Source organism: Pieris napi, chromosome 22, assembly GCF_905475465.1.
Source record: "Pieris napi chromosome 22, ilPieNapi1.2, whole genome shotgun sequence".
Taxonomy (NCBI): domain Eukaryota; kingdom Metazoa; phylum Arthropoda; class Insecta; order Lepidoptera; family Pieridae; genus Pieris; species Pieris napi.
The window spans coordinates 9376752-9399420 of NC_062255.1; the positions used below are offsets into that span (position 1 = coordinate 9376752).

General features: G+C 33.9%; 1 protein-coding gene across 1 annotated transcript in view; it reads right to left on the reverse strand.

Annotated features, from left to right (window-relative positions):
- The window catches only part of LOC125060801 (sialin), a 59263-nt gene that overhangs the window by 13896 nt on the left and 22698 nt on the right, over window positions 1-22669 (reverse strand). The window contains exons 3-8 of the mRNA XM_047665879.1: window positions 21948-22111; window positions 18717-18850; window positions 14128-14330; window positions 5026-5112; window positions 4308-4438; window positions 2175-2324 (exon numbers count right to left, since the gene is read on the reverse strand). Coding sequence (XP_047521835.1) covers window positions 2175-2324; window positions 4308-4438; window positions 5026-5112; window positions 14128-14330; window positions 18717-18850; window positions 21948-22111 — 869 coding nt within the window. The remainder of the gene's footprint in view (window positions 1-2174; window positions 2325-4307; window positions 4439-5025; window positions 5113-14127; window positions 14331-18716; window positions 18851-21947; window positions 22112-22669) is intronic.

Consider the following 22669-nt stretch of genomic DNA (forward strand, 5'->3'; position numbering starts at 1 on the left):
TTGTGCTTTGGCGTTGCTCATGAAAGAACATAAAGAAACGGTCTTAGACCCAAAAATCTCTCTAATCTACTAAAATATATAATGATATGAAAATTAACTAGATGTATTAAAATAATTTTCACTTATGTTCTCAGGCGTGTTCCTGACACATACTCAACACACCCTCCTAACACTCACTCATACATACCCTCTCCCTCTATCACACACACACAGAAACCCTCAAATACACCGGCTACTTTCGGAAATGCGAAGGATATATAAAGGACTGCAATGTTGTAAATTCGCATTTACTGTATAAAACATGTTCTTAAGTTAATTGTTAATGAATATTTAAATTATTTTGTAATACATACATATATTAACTAAACCTTTTAGGTCTTTTAGAACGGTTTCGTGTTAATTTTCGTAATTGACAAGTAGGTTGCTGACAGAGGCCGTATATTTTTGGCTCTAATATTCTCCTTCATCATACGAAGTGTGAGCGAGTTAAATGCGAACATATAAAGGTTCATTGGTGCACCAGCCGTGATAAGAACACACGAGAGGAGAAGTACACGCTCTAAGCCAGGGCTTTCCAACGTGGGGCCCATGTCCCACAGGGAATTATTCATTAGTAAGGGGGGTAATTCGAAAATAGACGATGTTTTTCATTATGTTTTAAAAATTTACTTACTGTGTTTCTTTAACAATTTCCTAGTGATTTCTTCCTACCGATCATGTATGTTAAAAATAATGTATGTTATGTTGGTTAATTACTTAAGATGTCATGTGGAACATGGTTTAATGGTTGCAGCTCCTTACAAACGTTGTGTAAAAAAAAAACATGGCTATTAAAAAGAGTGGCGGAGAGTTTATTGCCAGTTCTTCTCTTCCGTTATACGCCCTTGATTTGAGAACTGGCACTAAATGTAAAATTAGAAGCATTTATATGTATTTTTTTACAGACAAGTCATAAGTGTACAAAGTGTTACCAATATGATTAAATGATTTTTGAATTTGAATTTTAAGGGCATGTCACCAGAAAGGTTGGGTAACAATGCTGTAAGCCGTCATCATCCTTTCCATTAAAATAAAAAATAGTTGTTACAGATACCGGCAAACTTCTTGAGCATTAAACAAGTGAGTGGGGGAAAGTTTGCGAATCGTACGGGACGCGCGGATCACAAACGTCAACTGATTTACAAATCACGCGATCGACACGTCATTCGCCCGCCGCCGCGCACCTCTGCAAGTGATACCTAAAAATCGCTTTTGCGTAGGCAAGGACATTTGTTCAAGATGTTTGCCAGTATCTGTACTTAGATTAACTTTGGTGGAAATCAGGGTTTTCCCATGCACGTGTCCATCCATAAAATTAACTTTTGATTGTCTCGAAAGCGTATTATAATACAAATTAACTACGTTGTTTACTTCAAAGTATCCTCATAATTTTCCTTAACATTGTGTATAGTTATTGTTACGTAATTGTTTGTTATATAATAAATAATTTTACATCTGTTATAAAGTTACACAAAAACAAATGTTGCTAATTCTAGCTGTTACATGTTTTTCTAGGAGCAATGCAATCCAGGTGATTAAAAATCTCTCATGCACATTGCCCTGTATTTAAAATCATGCCAGTTTTGAAAAAAAATCATACAGGAAGCGATCGACTCTGTGCGACTAAAGCTATAATGTTCAATAGAGATACAGATTCGACATTAATAATTTCGATATATTTCTATGAATAACCGAACTGATGGCAAAGACGAGGCTTCTACTATATTATATTATAATAATATTATAATATAATAATATTATAATATAATAATATTATATTATTATCTACTTAGAAGTTTAATAGGTATACCATAACGCTAGTTAGACAAAGAGAACAAAATCTGTAATTCCAAAGCCATCGCGGTGTTTAAAGCAGAGGATTTTATTTTCGCTCTTTATTACTCACGTACATTCAAAGAATAATTTAATGTTAAATTAATGTATTATACTTAATATATTATGATTTAAGAAATCGCGACGCTTATAGAACTAAGAAAGCCTGAATAAGCAGAGCAGCCTTGGCTCATAGAAAATAATAATTTAAGATTTTGTTTAACTATTTTCGTAAAGCGTTCGATATATTTCGATAACAATAAACATACAAACAAATATACTGTCATACAAATAGTACTCACGTGCTTAATACTATAGTTGAGTATGCTCTCAATGTAAGTGGGCAGTTGGTTGACGACGGTGAAGTAGCCGAAGACAGAGGCCCCGTGGGTTATCACGATGGCCCAGACGGGTGCTGACGTCAGCAGACTGCGCCACGGTACTGGGTTGTGCTGAAAAGTGTATATATTATAATTACTATCAGCATATTACATAGATTCTGCGGCAATGTTGGAGAGACTGGGGCGGCGACTGGCGAGTGCCACACACGGCGTGGTAAGCGCAATGGCATTCAAGGAAAGAGTTTACCAATTCTTAAAGGGCCGGCAACGCATTTGCGAGTAAAGTGCCTATCTCATACCTACATACATTCATAATTTTAGCTAAAATAAAGTAATAATAACATTTTTTTATTTTATTTTTGGTAACATTTATGTTTTCCAAAATTGTTATATATTTTAGATAAGACGCATATACCGTAGATAATAGATATAGTATGATATATAATGTGGTATACTTTAATAAATAAATATAATAAATTCGAAATGAATATCAATCTATAGAATCACAGAAAATTGTAAAAAAACTATTGATCTTTTATATTTGTTCAACTGTTTGAAATGCCTTGAATTATTTGTTGCCATATGTAAATTTTTAACCTTGAAGTTATTGCCAAACTTGATATATAAAAGACACAACATTCGACACACATATAACGCCATGACAAACAAATATATATAACATATTACCTTAATTTTTTTTTTTCAAGGTCCATTCCTCACATTTTTGTTTTTAGTGTAAGTTCAATATTACCTTATTCCCAATATTTTAAAATAACTTATAAAATATATGAACCTAGATTAGTTTTTTTCTTACGAAATCGACTTGGTTAAAGAGTGTACCAGTTCTTAAAAGGCCGCCAATGCACTTGCGAACCTTATAGAAATGTGAATGTCCGTGGGCTATCACTTAACATTAGGTGAGCCTCCTGCCCGTTTACCCTCTTTTATAAAAATAAAAAAGTGCGTGCGTACAAAGTACACATGTCAGAAGTGAAACTTCTTTGGCAAACTAATTTTTAATTCTTGTTCATATTTATACAAATCTAAAACTTTAGATTTCCGAGACTTAGAGGTAGAGAAAAAGGAAGATATGTTAGGAATTTAATGAATTTAATTGTTTAAGTGTCGAAAATTAATACAAATTATAAATGTAATTTTTTAAATCTATTTCTTCGATAATAAAAACACGTGGCATTTTAATTTACAATCCGTCATTTGACATTTCAATAAATTATTTTGCATAAAATATAAAATACTAATATTTCATAAATTCTCTTTTCAGTAAATTTGCTTACGTAATACTCTAACGGCCCCTTGGTCAAAAAATTACTCTAGGCAACTTTTCTGTGTGAATTATTTGCTATTATTATTATTTTTTTTATTCCTACATAATTATGTTTTTGCGGATACTTGGCGGACCCATGCCACTTCTTCAATACAAAGAGTCCCCTCGTGAGTTGTGTTAGATATTGAGGGCTACTCGATTGTGAGGAAGTTGCATGGATCTGGTTAGCACTGCGCCTTCCTAAGTTCTCATGTTATTATCAAAAAATATCCATCATAATAATAATAATAATTCGTAATAATAATAATAAGTATCTCATTGTTCTCCTTGTCACAAGTGTGATGTTCGAGACAAAAAAAAATCACCTTTTGCGTCTGCGTCGATTACAAGTGTCAGTTGGCGCCTTTAAAAACGTGGCGTGCTTTGTCTGACAATAAATTATTGATTTGTATGTTATTGTTTAATTATTCTGTTAATCATACATTGTTGTTGTTTCTTTGTATTGTTATATTTTGTTTTGTATATAGCGCAAACAAATACATTGTTTATAAATAAATAAAATTGTAGCAGAAATTCCGATGAGTTGATAATCTTAATATGATAGGTATTTAAAATAGTTATAAAACCCTATTTACTATTTTCATAAAACCTAAATTAGTCTTTGAAAGTATACCTTCGTCTCTTTCTGTCAAATTCTATTTACACATCTATCTATCACAGTGATAGAAAGAGAGTAAGAACTTTCGTTGAAATTATCCAATTGCTTTTTTTATGAATGTAAAAAATGAACTTAATGTGTTAATACTTACGCCTTTGTTGGAGTCCTGTGGCAGTGCCTTCATGAGGTGGTTCCTCTCAGCATCAGAGATGCGTGGATGCTGCGCAGGTGAATCGTATACTACCGCGAACCATGCCACAGACCACATTATACCGATAATACCTAGAATATATTAATATTTTACTTTATTTTTCATTGCCCTCTTAAGAGTTCTATATAATATGTTTTGGTAACGCTTTTTAAACAGCCAAAGTAGGTGATCAGCTGTGATGATGATGGATGTAAAGCAAGCCCGTTCTCACGATGTTAAGGGGTTGCCAACGGCGATTCGAACGCACGACCTTAAGATCACTCTTTCAACACAGCTTTGACATAAATTATTCATAAACTCACGCCTAAGCTATGCCCTCAAACTATGCCTCGTCTATTAGATGTTTTGTCTTTGTCACTCTCATATTCATCTTAAGAGACTACAAATGTCCTTAATTAAATTGGATTTTTTTCTACACATAAATATCCAGTATTAACAATATTCTTAACCTAATGATATAAATAGAAAACTAAAATGAATTAAAAAGGATTAGTCCCTGTGTGCCTTTAATGCTGGCAGTTCCTCTCAGTATTCTGATATTTATTCGTTGAGCGAGGAAAGCACCAGCTCTGGGGTCACCGGCGCAACCAGGCGCCAACTTTAATTAGAGCCTGTACGTTCAACCCTCACCTCATTAATTTGAATTATATATACGTACCAGTAAAGTAAAAGGCAGATTCCCACCCGAAGTGCGCGATGAGGAAACCGCAGATGGGCATTGTGAGCGCTGCTCCAAGAGACGATGCTGTTGATAAAACATTCATGAAAATGATATCATATCAGAATTACTTACTATAAGTTTATGTATACTGATATTGAGATTTTGAGACTGAGATTTGATACATATTAGAATGAGCCTTAAGTAACTAAAATTGGCTGATGGTGACGCGTATCTTGTTTAGTATATTATAATGTAAATGTTTCTCATGTAAATAAAATACATTTTTTTTTTGTAATGAGAAATAAAGTTCTTTAAACATTATACTGTGTGTATATGTGTACTTAAGTAGTTACTGTTTTATAAATCTTTATTACTTAGTAGTGTTATTATTAATATACATTAGACATAACATTTCTTACTAAAGAAACACAAAAAACATACAAAATGCTAATAATAATCATCAAAAAGAAGAATTGTTCATAACAAATAAATAGGTACATTTTGTGTGTGTGTTGTGCTTTGGAGCAGACATGTTCGCTGGTCATTCTGTCAGAGACCAATCATTTAGTTTGCGTTTCAGACGCGAAAAAAAGAAAAATAATGTAATAATAATAGTAGACATAAAAATAATATACAGTTTTATATCCTATTTAAAAGAATTAATTGCGATTTATAAACGCGCCAAACAACACCACAGATAACAGCGATTTGACATAGATTATTGAAACTTCGCGCCTTTTGGCGACAAATAAAGAAACTCCTTGGTGACACAATATTTTTGAAATTGGAATGTATAATTTCAAGCATCATTCGGAATAACTTAAAGATGATTATGTAATTGTATAACGAACAACAAAAGCATGACGTACTTTAAACATTATTCATATCGCCATTCAAAGAAAACAGTGGTTGTGATCACATTTATAAAAATAAATCAGTGGCGCTAGCTTTCTAGGTCTCAGCCCAGATTTCTTATTTCATATTTATTTGTCAAACTAATAGGCAAGTAGATGATCCTACTATTAGACCAGTGCCGATAATTTTTGAAACCAAAAAAAATTACAGTAGGATGAAACCCATTAGAAAAGCAGGGGAATATGATCAAAATGAAAGGAAAAATAAATTACGGTCGATCTGAGGTCGGGAAGGGGTAGGGGGGGGAGTTTTAAGGGTAAAAAACGGTTTACCTCGATTTTCGGCAAAACTAAAAGTCCTATCGAAGAAAGTTAAATGGCAAAGTTGTAGGTAATAAAAAGATCTAAAACTTTTGTATTCACACATTTTTCACATAACCTCAAAATTGGTGTGAAAAATTCAAAAAACCAAATTTTTGGTTTTTTATTTTTATCTTTTACAAAAATTTATTTTTTTAGACGAAATTTGGTGAAAACATACCTTATTATGTCCCAAATATACTGTAATTTATTTGATTAAAAATATTTATTTTTTCACCTTATTTTGAATTAATATCGAAAAAACACCCTAATTTTCAATCGAAAATTCTGACGTCAAAATTTCAGCTTTTTTCAATGAGTTGGTGTGTTTTCAGTTCGTTGAAATCTCTACTTTCCTATGGTAAAAAAATATATATATATTACCATAGAAAATCTTCTCAGAAAATGCAAAACATCGTATGCAGTAACGCCCAGACCCGTCATACCCTTCCCTACTTCTCTATGAATCTTCTTTAAATTATAATCAGATGCCTATTTATTACTATTTTAAGATAACTTATATATACCTGAGTGACCTAAAAAAAAAGTTTAGCCTTTAGATGGGCTAAAATTTTCGAAATTTTTCACATAAATTTTGAGGTTATGTGAAAAATGTGTAAATACAAAAGTTTTAGATCTTTTTATTACCTCCAACTTTGCCATTTAACTTTCTTCGATAGGACTTGTAGTTTTGCCGGAAATCGAGATAAACCGTTTTTTACCCTTAAAACTCCCCCCCCTTCCCTTCCCGACCTCAGATCGACCGTAATTTATTTTTCCTTTCATTTTGATCATATTCCCCTGCCTTTCTAATGGGTTTCATCCTACTGTAATTTTTTTCACTTTTTATTTATTTTGAAGGCTATCTGCACTGGTCTATATGCTATGTAGCCTCCTATGTTTTCCTTCACTGTTCGAGCGAATGTTAAATGCGCAGATAGAAAGAACATTGGTGTACAGCTGGGGATAGAATCTACGACCTCGGGGATGAGAATCGCATGCTGAAGCCACTAGACCAACACTGCTCTGCACTGCACATCATTTTTATGTTACAGATAATTGTTTCAATAAATAAATCTTTATCAGCCATTGTCTATCTTGTGAGTTATAAAATATGATTACAAATATATTAAGTTCCTATAAAAATAATCCGGTAAACGACATCGCCTTGATGTGCGAATCACGGCACCCTTGCCCTCGGCTGCTAAACTGGGTCTAGGCACTGACGAGGAAGACATTTTGACCTTAAGAATTCGCCAATGTCAACATGGGGAAATGTTAATATTAATAATTATGATTTTTTACTTTAATTTTTGGACATTTTTGCAGTTTTTACGACGACATTCACATGAAGAACTTAGGACTGTTCTATTATCTATGGTAGACCATAGACAAAAAAAAAACTATTACACGAGAGCTTTTAATAATATTCCTGACTACCAGACTCATGGTTTGTTTCACGTTCGTCACATCAACCAACTATGCCCAAAACTCAGATTTGTATCGCGCAGCCCGGACATACAACGACCAATATTTAAGCTTTGACTTGTTTAAGCTATGGAATATGCTTAAAAGGAGTATTAAGAATACCCAAAGCGCTAATGCATCCTCACAGCCGAATTAGGTATTACGAAATCAATCATTTTTATGAATTTTTTCCTTTCGTAAATATTTGAACCTTTTTGTATATATTATGTATTCCATCTTTAGCTTTTAGTATATAATTAGGGTAAACTGTAGGATTACGAAATAAATAAGTATATATCTTTATATATTATGTAATTCTACTGTACGTGTGTATGTCACTGAACTCCTCTTAAACGGCTGGACTGATTTGAATGATTTTTTTTGTATGCGTTTGGGTGGCGCCCTGGATGGTTTAGATTCACAAATCAGCCCGGTAGATGGCGCTGCAATCTAGGTTATATATCTATACAGCAAACAAACTGTGCATGTCTTCGTAATTAAACTCCTAAACGGCTGGACAGATTTTGATGAAATGTTTTGTGTTCAAGTGGAGTCGAGAATGTTTTTATTATTAGAACTTTTTGTGTGTACATGACGTCTGCCGGATACGCTAATGTTATATAAACCCCATATCATTAACTTGCTCAATCACCCTTGACCATACTATTTTATTACATAACATATTACGTAAGAGGTACAGGTTTAAAAGTAATAAATTCTAATAAGAGCTATTGTCTCATTGATATGAATAGGATGAAAATATAACATTATTTGTTTTAGTACTAGAATATTCGTATCGTTTCTGTATATTTTATTTTAATAGATTCCTTTGTGGGTTTTACACCGTTATACATATTTAAAAACACTTTAGAAAACAATGTACGATTGGAGATCTTTAGCCGGTATTCTTGTTTTAATTGCTAAATCCATCTTTTATCCCACACTCTAGAAATATGACCTGCCCATTTCTCTCAAAATCTTTAATATGGCTCAATTCGAATGTTTACATATGCATTGCCATTTCTTCTCTTCCGTTCTTGATTTGATTTGAACTGGCAGTAAATGTAACATTAGAAGCATTTCATATACGTATATATATATATATACTAGCTGACCTGGCAAACTTTTGCCATGTATATCATTTGCCAGATAGGGGTTGATCGTAGAGGGGTGAAAATTAGGGGTTATTTTTGGATGCTGTATCATAAAAAATAATAAAAAAATTTAGATATCTAAAAATTAAAAAATAATAACTTAGGGGTGGACTACCCTTAACATTTAGGGGGATGAAAAATATATGTTGTCCGATTCTCAGACATACCCAATATGCACACAAAATTTCATGACCATCGGTCAAGCCGTTTCGGAGGAGTTTAACCACTAACACCGCGACACGAGAATTTTATATATTAGATTTATCATGACGTTAATGTACACTACATTGCGTTACCTATATGAATAAATGATTTTGACTTTTTAAAGTATTTTATTATCTAAGTTTTACATACATAAATGTTTAAAGCTTTACATGATTCGTATATGATTTAATTTTCCTATTAATTAGGTCTTATGAGTAATTACGATGTGAACTTTTGCTCCTATTTAGCGATGATATCAATCAATGAACAGTAGGATTCCGTCGCCTCTTTAGGTCAAAGGGTGACCAATATTTACTGATGTTCTGGTACTCTTCCATTAGCATAATCGCCTTCTTGTCTCAGACATGACGAATATTGCTTTTAACTTTTAACACAATCTCTATTGATAAGTTTCTATGCAAAATATAGCAATTTATCGCATTGATTGTGTGGATATCCATCCTTATTAAAATGTTGGTACTGAGTTCAGGTATGGATTGCAGACGCAAAAATGTGTCTTGGCTTTACAAGGTACGACGTGGTATGAAGAATTCTACTTGCTCTCTTCTTCTAATCCAATTATGAGTTAATTTTTTTTTGTAGGGTAAGATTACGAATAAGTGGATACTTATTTTGACATTGTGAGACATAGCGTTGAGTCTTCAAAGAATACTTGACTTGTTACTTAGTTACTTAATAAATACACAACAATATAAAATAATAAATATACGATATAGAAAATATATTAAAAGTTTTGGCCTGTTTGTGGCATACAAATGCGACAGAAAGCGCTTGCATTGATATGAAATAATTTCAATGCTAGAAATAGTAGCGTGTAGCTTTAAATATGTATACAGGGTGGCCAAAAAGTCGTGGATCAAACGCAAATAGGATAGATGAGGTCATCAGCGGCAAAAAATTGTTCTACGGGAGGTCTCTAAGGTCAAACCCTGCAGAGTTATGATTTATTTTGGTTTTATATGAAAATTGACTTTTTTTTACTAATTCTTCTTAAAATTCGAAAATATCTACATTCTGTATCTTTCTCATAATATCCACTAGATTGGTACTGATGAGTTCTTGCGTTAGACATACTATTTATAGTTGTTTATTGAGTGTATTCAAGATAATATTAAGTGATACGATATAACATTTTTTCAAATCATAAATTTTTCTTTACTTTGGACCCCACTGTGAAAAAAAATTACTCCACCGAAAAGTGTCCCTGTACTACAAGTTTTGGCGCATTTAATAGGGATTCTGAAAAGGTATTACACGTGGCCATGAGTTGCTCTAATATCTTTCTAGGAAGAATTACAAACAACGATTGTGAAATAATAATTGTATTAAAACAATTGTTTCTCAATGGTTGTTTGTATGAAACAAAATATTTTACAATAAAATATGCTCAAAATTCCTGACTCTGACCATAATACTTAATCTGCACCGTCTAATCAAATTCCTACGTAACTCTCCAGCCATCTGTCCAATTTTTTTAATCTAGTCCGATTCACACAGTACTGGTCCCATGTAGGTAAATAATCTATCATAAGTCCGAATCGTTGTTGTTTTTTCGTCCTAGAAAGATATTAGAGCGACTCATGGCCATGTGTAATACTTTTTCAGAATCCATATTAAATGCGCCAAAACTTGTAATACAGGGTCACTTTTTGGTAGAGTAATTTTTTTTCACAGTGGGGTCCGAAGCAAACAAAAAGTTTTGATTTGAAAAAAAATTATATCGTATAACTTAATATTATGTTCAATACACTCAATAAACCACTATAAATAGTATGTGTTAAGCAAGAACTCATCAGTACCAATCTAGTGGATATTATGAAAAAGATACAGGATGTAGATTTTATCGAATTTTAATAAGAATTAGTAAAAAAAAGTCAATTTTCTTATAAAACGCAAAATAAATCATAGCTCTGCAGGGGTTGACCTTAGAGACCTCCCGTAAAACAATTTTGGCCACCCTGTATATATGTATTTAGTTTTTTAAAGCAACACAAAGAAACCCAAGTTCTTGAACTTGCACGAGCTTTTATAAAAATCAAATAAATAAATCAGTGGCGGTACAACCTTTTTAGTTCTGGGCCTGAGATTTCTGTATCTGTTTTATGATTTGTCAATCTAATAGGCAAGTAGGTGATCAGCCTCCTGTGCCTGACACACACCGGTGACTTTTTGGATCTAAGGCAAGCCGGTTTCCTCACAATGGTTCCCTTGTGGTCGAGCGAATGTTAAATGCGCAGATAGAAAGTCCATTGATGCACAGCCAGGGATCGAACCTACGACCTCAGGGATGAGAGTCGCACGCTGAAGCCACTTGGGCTACTCTTTTATAATGTCCCATTAATTGAATGAAGCATGGCTGCCCTACATCACATGCCCCCCTCCTGACCCCTAATGTTACTGTACTGATTTGCGCATGACTGTTTACGACATATCGTCATAAATATTATTGTAATATTACGTCAATATTTATTCTCTGATAAAATGTATTACGTATATGTGTGTACAATCCAAATAAAATAACGATCACTTTTACGATTGTCCTACACAAACTTCATAAGAATCGGTCAAGCTGTTGGAGAACAAGAGTTATATATGAGGAGGAAAGATTTTATATGAAAATTTATTTATACGTATAATATTTCGATTGTTTGACTTAGTATAATAGTATTTTAATGCAAGAACTAATGATAAAGTAATTATGGCAATTTCGTTTATCATCAAGTCATTTAAGTCCTCCCCCACTCTGTCAATACCTACCCGACCACTAGGCGGGCTTCCTATCCAACTAAGCTTCCTCCACCACCAAGCCAGCAATTATTGGGATGAATGGGAGGCCAAGACTCTTTTTCAAAGCAGATTCAGAGGGAGTTGTAAGCTACATTCGTGCTATTATTAACCTCATTCAGATTTGAGTCGCAATTTTATTCCTATCGTCTGCCAAATGCCACATAACAGACGCTGGACATATGAAATGTTTAAAGTATTTATAATTGAGAAAGATTTCACCTGATGGCTTTTTTTATATAAGAGTATGGAGGCTCATCTGATTATAAGTGATAGCCGCCCATAGACACATTGCCAGAGTTGCGTTGCTGGGCTTTTAAGAATTGGTACGCTCTTTCTTTGAAGGACCCTATAGTATGTGCGCTGTAGCATGGTTGCTTTTTTCTTTCAATTTGATTTTATTTGTAGTCCAGAACATTCTGGCTGGGTTAAATTTAAGTTACTACAGTTATTAATGATTTAATATATTACGAATGTGGTAGAGCTGAAATACTAATCCATAATTTGTAAATCGCGGCAACTTTCAAGAGTGAAACGTTACTGAAACTGTCACCCGCACCATGCTTTAGCGTACATACTTTAAGTCGAATTGGTTTGAAAATACTCCAGTCCTAATAGCTGGAGGAAGAGAGAAGAAATAATCAATAAGATATTGATTATAATATAGATGACAGCGGACCCGTTTCGACGCCTATTCAAAGTTTATTCTAATGCAATAATATCGTACGATGGTAGCGTGATATATTTTACTTTTTGTCTTTAATATTTATTTTCTCATGTAAGTAACTTGTATGTTTTAATGAGACTAAAACCTTATCTATAAAACCTTATTTATATACATTACTAAATCGACTCGTTCAAGGCTAAAATTGTATACTTAATTTGTAATTTATAGAAATATTTTTGCTCAACCAGACTATGGTTTAGAGCTCAATAAATCTTGTCTTAATGTCATCAGAGTTTGTCATCTTTTGGTTTTTAACCTCTTTAAGTCTGGGCCACAGATTTATCTATCTGTTCCATGATCATATGAGCGAATGTTAAATGCGCACATAGAAAGAAAGTCCATTGGTGCACAGCCAGGGATCGAACCTACGACATCACGTTTCATGGAGCTACTAGGCCAACACTTCAAATATTTGCAAGATTTAAATTCCAGTTAAAATAAAGAAAAAATCGTACAATAGTATAAAATTTTTAGTTTTCGAATTATTATGGTACCTAATAACAATTAAAAAACATATTAGTCGCGCATTATGATTGTTAATTATCAAAAGTCTCGACTCACTTCGTTTCAATAAACGTATTGTGTACGCTTAACGCTCAATTTTTTAATTTCAATTCCATTGCCAAGTCTGAGTACAGGTTATTGACATAATACATCGGCAATCACAAAAATATCAAATAAAAAAATCCGATAAAATCGTTAAATACAATATCGGATTAGCGTCGCCTTCGTTCCAGAGTGACCTAAAATACCGTTGCATTAATGTGCGCGCGCATAGCAACAGTTGCGCAAGGTTAACTCGCGCGGTCAGATGACCGACCAATCACAACAGCGAACACCGCTGACGTCAGATACCACGCCTGCGCGCGCCTCCGACGCCATTTTATTTAGATAACGTTGAATAACAATGACGCAGACGCAGTTCCAGATTGATATTCGCGGGGTTAAAGCGTAACTCTTCCTTAATTGTCGATCATATTTGGTGACAAGGACGCCTTTATTGTTTTTAAGTAGCGAAATTGACGGAATTAAATTACTATTAGTATACTGCGGTTGAGTAATTAATATGAATGAGACGTCTACAAAGGAGACTTAAAATCAAGGAATAATTCGTTCATAGCGTCAGGAATGTTGGAATATAGATTATTGACTCTAGAATTGTTCTAGAACCAATGTGGTGATTCTTTTTATTTTTTGCACATTTGGTACCTATACCCATTTCGTATATAAAAGGAGGAATTTAGTGTAAATCATAGTGTAATAAAATTGTATATTTATTTCTTTCAGTATAATGTATGTAAATAAGATGTGGATAAATTATTATTATTACATTACGTTAATGTACCAATTGGGTTAATGTGTAAATAATAAGGCTGAGTCAGCAGTTATCATTCACATTTACCATATTTAAGTAGTTAACTAATATTGATTTTTAACAGATCGGGGTTTATACCCCGATCTTTATTCAGTCCTACTGTTTCTGATGCTGCAAAAATGCTTAAATTACAGTTCTAGATATATAACTTACCCATCATGTTTGACATGAACTTCGATCTGTCCATTGGAGGTATCCATTTGGATGCCATGGGAAGAATGGCAGGCCATGTTGCTCCCAAGAGGAAGCCGAGAACTACTCGCAACGCCACTATCCAGCCGAAGCCAAGAGCGGCAGCACCAGGGGAGAGAAGGGTGAGGATGCTGGCAAGAAGAGTGCTGTAGCCGAAGACTCGCCTATAAAAAAAATTTGATCATGATTCAGTAATATTGTGTTATAGTTAATTTAACGTGTGTTTGAAGTGTTGTAACCCCTCAATAGCTCAAATTGAGCCTCATAGGGCAGTGTCATACCTGCCCCCTTTTTTTTAAATTTACATAATCTGTTGTAACGAATGACATAAAAAAAACATTAATAAAATCTAATAAAGTTCATAGCAAAGTTGCACTGTTCTTCAGACATTTTAGAGATAATTCCCGACATTGAGTTTGGAGTTAATGAATATGACCGTGTAATTATACCATTATCTCAATAATAACTGAAGAAAGTCATGTTTAGTTAATTGGTGATATCATGCTACGCCCACATTGTTTTGCGAAAACATACACGCATATTTGCAGCATGATTGCGCATACGCAGGCGTATTCAGCCCGCATTGCCTTCTAGAATGTTCCTTGAAGTATTTAATAGTAACTTTGATCTATTTATCAAGACCCAGAACCATTATTTGTATAAGTAATTTAACCCACTTATAAAGGAAGTAAATAATGGTAATACAGCAAGATAATTCGGCTTCCAAGCGTTGCGTAGTATATTTCTTGATCACACATATATGGGAATCAGTCACATTTTATAGTTAAAAATCGTATTCTTGCTACGTATAATATTGATAAATATTTAAATATATATAATAGCTAAGCGATGATACTTCACTATTTTTGATACTTTTACTAAAAAATTATATCCGATGATATCCTAGTTTTACTGAGCCCTATATATTGAATAATTTCCTGAAATATTTATAACGACGATTAGTTCAGAGATATCCTAAGCCTTGCCTTTTTTTAATTTAATTATATACTTTCCATAATTCAAACTTTATATTAAGTCGTCTTTCATATTAATTTATCTGTATATGTATTTATTTGCGGTCAATAAATAATTAAAAATTTCACTAACAATTACAGCTGATTAATGTTAAAATGGACAAATTTCAATTAATTCAACAATACAACTGGTGGCCCTTTCCACCTTGTTACCACCTTTGTCCATCAGCCATGAAGGTCATGAAAGCTTATATTAACTTTAAATACCTAATATTTTTTTTAAAACAATTTGGTTACAACAAATAAACAGACAGAAAACGTTGAAAGGTCGAAAATTCTTGGGTTTTTGAAGACATTGTTCTATAAATGTTAATAAGCATACACGTGTATAATAATAGCAATTAAATCTTAGTAATAAGCTATTTTTAGCGTTATTAATTAGTATGAACTATATTAATCAATTTTTATTAGTCCAATTGAATGGATTCATAACAAAATTATTAACTGGCTGACCCCGAGATCTTCGTTTTGCCTTAATTTTTATGTAATAGGAGGCAAACAGGCAGGAGACTCACCTTTTTAAGTGATACCGCCGCCCATGGACACTCACAATGCCAGAAGGCTCGCAAGTGCGTTGCCGGCCTTTCAAGAATTGGTATGGTATTGGCCTTAATATGATGTGTTGCTTAGCCTACCTTTTTCAGCTCTATACTAACATATAATCATTCACTGTTCGCTTATCAGGAATAGTAAACATACTATTTAAAAAAATTAAATAAAACTTTACCTTAAATAGTCTCGTTGCGTTCAAATAAAACTTTTGAACTTCATACGACCTAGATAACAGCTTACTCATAAACCGGTTCCATTTAAATTCATGAATTATGTCCTCATTGATTGTGTTATCAGGAACTTTACCCGTTTTAAACCTTACTAACTGCTAACTAATAGGCGTTATTTTAAAGCTATGATATCATTGTGAGCAGTGTTGGCCTAGCAGATTCAGCGTGCGACTCTCATCCCTGAGGTCGTAGGTTCGGTCCCCGGCTGTACACCAATACACCAATGGACTTTCTTTCTATGTCCGCATTTAACATTCGCTCGAACGGTAAAGGAAAACATCGTGAGGAAACCGACATACACAGGAGGCTTATCACCTACTTGCCTATTAGATTGAAAAATAATCATGGAATAGATTCAGAAATCTCAGGCCCAGACCTAAAAGAGGTTGTAGCGCCACTGATTTATTTATTTTTATATCTATCCTTTCTAGTTAGAAAAGTTCCCTAAATTTTTTTTTTCGGGACTGAAAGAAACGAGCTCGTGGTGGTGGTGGCGTGGTAGCCCCTGGCGTTGCAGGTGTGTTGCCGACCTCCAGTCTAGCCACTAACTGCTCTGAAGGCCCCAGTGGCCAAGGTCGAGAATATGTTTATATGTTGAATATATATATATCGCAGTGATTTTAGCCGGAAATTATAGATACCTATCTACATTTTGATTCCTTGTAATCAAATGCATAATTAAATTTATGTATATTTTTAATAAGGTTTATATTATTCTCTAAGAAATATTAACAACAAAATTTATTGCCAAACAAAAGGTTATCAGAACTTTTGAAGTCAATTTCGTCATACACATTTTCGTTATGCATGAGTAATGAAAATCTCAAGATGTAACCGACTATTACATGGCCAATTTTAGTTGGATGAATCGAGTTAAAAAAAATCAAATAATAAATGTCCAATTTGAAGCTTTCAAAATTAAGTGACGTAAAAATGAAATTTTGGTAAGTAAAAACCTCGATCCGATGGTCATATTACATCCTGAACCGTGGCTGCCAATATTCTTGCCATATACAGAGACTCATTTGGCAGTTTCCGGTCGCATAGTTCACATCGGAAATTGTGAATTGCATCGAATATCATGTCGTGTTTTGTTAACAATTTATTGTTTTTGGATTAAATTGTATATCTTTAAGGGTCGATTCGACCAAACAAGAGTAAATCTTAATCTTAGAATAAATCGTCAGTTAATCGAGAGTAAATCAATTTTACGTTTTACCAACTACACATTCTAAGAATAGTGGGCTTATTCGGGAATTGCTACTATACCGCCGTTTCGCACGGAATAACAGCTATTCCTAGAATAATTTAATGGCGTCAGTCAGTCCAATCAGCTGATTTCTGTCATTTCACAAATATGTATTCTGTGTTTTAATTTCAAGTCAACGCAATGCACTAAATTAATAGTCTAGCATTGTATAATGAAACGTTTAAACAATTTATTATTTATTTATATGTTTTTAGATTTTTTATTTTCTATAATATTAGAATGAAATTCAACTGGGCTCAACAGAAGTTCCTTTTTAGACGAAAGCCTAAAACAAACAAGAAATAAAAACTTTTTGTTGTCGTTTGACACCTGTTAAAAGCTACTTTTTCACACTATAATACGGCAAAATCGAGTTGACATGATGTATGCTCTTACACTGTCCCGTTGTAGAACAACATTTATTTGCCGAGTTTTATTTTCGTTCAGCATTCTCTTGCTATTCGCGTATTGTTATTCCTAGCACAATTATACTATCGATTACGTGGACAAACGACTATGGATTTACTCGAGATTAAAATCATGGAATAGATTATTCTTGGTATAGTTACTCGTGTATAAATTGAAGTTTGGTCGAATCGACCCTAAGTAGACGTATGTGAGAGAACTATCTACCAAATTTAGTAACCTACTTTTTATCTATTTATACAACCTTTTTTTTTTAAATGAGGTGAAATGCGCTTACGCAAGTGCGAGCCATGGAAGTCGAGCGTGACGCGGGGACTATTACTGGGTTTACACTCAAACTCCTCTGCTACACAGAGCGAGACCCCACCCATTAAAAACACCTGAGTCTTTTACACACCCTTAAGATGGGCCCTCGGGTTCGCCAGGCATTCTTCCCAAGGTACAACTACTCTAACAGCTTATAGCCAATGCGATACTTATGTAAATTTATTACCGTAACATAGTATAGAAAACATATAAAAATGTCGATCCTTAGGAGACTTTTAAGCACTCGCTTTGTTCTGGCTAGAAGTTCGTGGGGACTGCAAATAACCTTTGTTTCCTACCGTCTCAAATAGCCGTTGTGTACAAATAATCTGAGTTCATGCAGAACACTAGGATTACTAACAAATCCCCAAAAAACTTTGGCAACTTTCATTTCCAATCAAAAATATTCTTCGACGACATTTATCTCCTAAACAGTATAGGGACCAGCCATATTATTTACAAGCATGCTACGTCATCGTCGATTAAACTATTCCCGTTTTGTGTCACGTGACTTACGTATATAACTCGACGAAATATATCAATTGTGGGATAAATAATTGGTTTATTATTTATTTTTACTTAACTCCATAACGCTTTTTGAATCTACTTTACATAGACTATTTAATAAATACAATCATAGAGCATAAATATAAATGCCAGTTGTCATGAGAACGTTGGTGTCACTTCCGAAACTATACTAATTCTTTTACACAAAATACAATAAAATAATATAATAACTGTATTTTCACATACCTTGCTCCTATAACCTCTGCAAGTCGACCACCTGGAACCTCTGTGAGAACATAACCCCAGAAGAAGCAGCCAAGCAGATGATTCTTCTGCTTTGTATCCCAATGATAGCGGGTCTGTGTTATATGTTCTGGGTGCTGCAAAAATAGGAACATGTATGTATGTGTTCTAATTTATTAAATAGAAATGATTCCCTATTCTATAAATATAAGTTTCATCTGGCAATGATGAACTTTTTTTAGTAATTCGGGTTAACAGCTAAGTTGTCCCATCGAACGTTGAGGCAGATATAATTCCACCCGTATCACCTCGACGTTCCACAACGTTTGTTTTGTAAGGCTCTTTTGCACCACCACCACTAATTGAATTTGAGCTGTCTGCTCTTTAACCCGTACCGATTCTTAAAAGGCCTGCCTTCCGATCTTCTTTAATTGTCAGTGGGCATCATTTAACATTAGGACAACTTCCAAAAGCGATACCGAAGGTTAACCCTGTCCCAATCGGATCTCGTGGACTCGGGGGTGAGGTGCCGCGTTCGGTAGATTCGCACGCGCTTGGTATCGCATAAGTGGACGAGGGAGACACGACGGGATGCGACGTTGATGTGGAAATAGCGACACCGACGACGAGCCGTTCTCTTGTCGTCGGTGTAGAATGATAACCTCGTATGTCCAGAGAACCAAACATTACAGGATACGAAAAAAATCTTTCATTTCGTCTTTGTTCGTTAAAATATTGTTATGTGTCTTTGTCCATAGTTTTAGATGGTTAAAAGGACTTATTTATTAATAACATAAATGTATCATTACTTCATGATTATACCAGTTAAATGAAATAAGAACCTAAGAATAAAAAATAAATGGTTTTTAGACGTACGAGTTTATCATTCTACAGTGACGTTGACGTTGTCATGTCCGCAGCCAGAGGGAGAATGCGCACGGGACAAAAATAGCGTGAAATTTGTAGGGAGTCAAGAGAGTGCGCCGGTGACGATGCAGATGCATAGATTCACCGGTGCATCTCGCATTGCTTCGGTCGAGACCCGGTCCGCATGACCGCCAGAGCTGATTGACCATGGGAACGTTAGTGGGTCCCAATAATAACTTTGGTTCCGCGATCCCAAGGCGATATCAACGACTATATTGAGAGAATTACATCGAACTTACAAAAACTTTATCGGAATCGCTATTGGAAGTTATAGAGTGTGATCCTTTAAAATTATATTGCAGTATATAATCAGGACGAGGTTGCTGGTAAGAACCAGATTAAAGATTTCGTCGACTGACTTGGGTTTTTACCAGCCAGATAAGAATGTAACTTTTTCCTTCTAATTAGATCTTGAATATTTTCCTGTTATTTTAGCTTTACTTCATAAAGTTTTAGATATAGGTACTGTAATCCTCTTATAACGCCAAAGCGAAGCGAGTTATAGGAGTATTCTCGTAAAACCGATTTTATTAACAATTCAAAAACTAGTACGAATTTAATAAAGTTGTTGAAACAGGTGCAAAGCTACGCAAAACTAATTTCACACAACGGAAATATAACTTGAGAAATCACCGCGTTATATGGGGGAAATAGCGCGTTATTCAGGGACAGAAATCGCGTTATATTACTGTAATAAAGACATGTTTGATATTATTTTAGGTGTACCGCAAAGCGTTATGGAAAACAATATTCCTTGAAGAACATGCTTTTATACAATCAGAAGATTAATAAAATTATTTATAATTAAATGTTTATTTCCTTTGTAATACATAGTTGTTAAATAATCGTGTCAGACGTTTCAAGAATAAAATAATCGATCTAATACAGGAATACAAAACAATATATATACATTATCTAACTAGTCTCTAGGTATATGTTTAGTTTATGTGCAAAGATTTTTCAGCGACTATATAATAATCTTTAGCAGCAGTGTTGGACTCATCTCTGAGGTCGTAGGGTCGTTCCCGGTTGTGCACCAATGTACTATCTATGTGAGTAACATTAGCTTGAACGGTGAAGGAAAACATCGTGAGGATTCGCATGCCTTAGACCCAACAAGTCGGCGTGTCAGGCTCAGGAGGCTGATCATCTCCTTGCCTATTACATTGACATATGATCATGAAAAAGTTACAGTCATCTGAGGCCCAGACCTAAATAGGTTGTAGCGCCACTGATTATTTTTTGATAACGTCTTACGTTTTATCTTAAGTTGTTGAAACGACTTGTTATTATTCTGTGCAATTTAAGTAAAAAAATATTATAATTAACGAATATGTTAATTTATCGATTAATTTACTTTTCAATTAACTTTGTATTTAACAAAATAATGACAATTAATGATAATAATTAAATTCAATTTATATGCAATTTTTCATCAACGTCTTTCGACTTTATGACGTAAAGTTATCATCCATAGACCAACATTAGATATAGACAACCAAATTGTAAGGTCCAGATAATGTCTTACAATATAATGCATTTGGTAGTTTTTTTTATATAAATCCTTTTCTAGAACTACTAACAAGTGGGATATTGCATTATGAAGATGCTTTGTAGTTTGAATATCAGGTAAACGAACCGCAAAAAGGCAAATTAGCTACGCACTGCGTCAACGCCTTTTCTTGGAATATTGTTTTGCGACGCGATGCTAAGCGAAACGAGAGAATTCTAAGAATAAAAATCTTGTTATACGAATTGTACTTGGATATATTTGGTAGGATATGGATCAAATATGTAGTATTTTTTTTGGCGGGCAAAAAAATAGGCTCACCTGATGTTAAGTGATACCGCGATGTACACCCTCAATGCCAGGGGGCTCGCGAGTGCGTTGCCGTTCGCTTAGCTGCTTCTCTATCTTCCTTTAAATTTATTCTGTAAACATTACCTGTCCACATCGTATCCCCAACTTTCGTACTAACTACTAACTGACGTGAGACTGATCTTAAATTAAATTATTATGATTCATGTGCACTTTTTACTTTTTTTTCATGTATCCTTTATTAGTTTAGTTTTTTTTCCTAATAACTATATGAAATATGTATTTTTGCACTTTTTGCTTACCATATCTAATTTAATACATTCTTTTTTTCTTTTCTCACAGTGGTTGCCTGAAAGAGATCGCTCGAAAGCGATAAGGCGGCCAGTTACTTTACATTTAAATATTAATTATGTTAATTTTGCGGGACGCTTGCATTCTTCCTGTTCATATAATCTGGAGTTTAATTGTATGTGCATTGTGCAACCTACCTCTGTAACGTTAAGTGATTCGGTGAGATTGGCCACCACCTGTGCATCCTTCTCGTCGAATATCATCTCCACTATGGCAATTGTGAGGTTCACGCGCAGTGCGTAGTTCAGCATGAACCCGAGGAGCACCATTATGTTTAATACTTGGACGCATGTTAGGCAATCTGAAAGAAGAAATATCATTATAAAATGAAGAGTTTTTTGGACGAGCTTTATAAAGCTTTCATTTAACTTTTAGGTATAATAATAATATCTGGTATTGGAAAAACATCTTTTTATAGCAATCAACCCGTAGTTTACCAAAAACATTAAAAGATCTTCCAACTAGAGTTATTAAATTACTTAATTTGGAAAAAACATATTACATAATTAATGACTATTTAAGTGAAACATGATAATAATTATTAATTTCTTAACGTAATAATATATTTGAATAATGTGATATTTCATCACTACAAATAATATAAGAATTGACTATGTGATGTAGGTAACTATGAAAAATTTCTTTTAAGACAAATTTGCACGCCATTATGTATGGCAGAATATGCGACCTACCATATTCTTGCAAATAAATTATTATTATTATTGTTCCACAACTGAGGCTTTTAAAGCATTTTTGCCGCGCAACACCCCTATGTGGAACCCTACAAGGTAATATGGTTAAATAGAATCTTAAATTCAGTTACGTCTAAAAAAATACATAGCAACATAATATATACCTA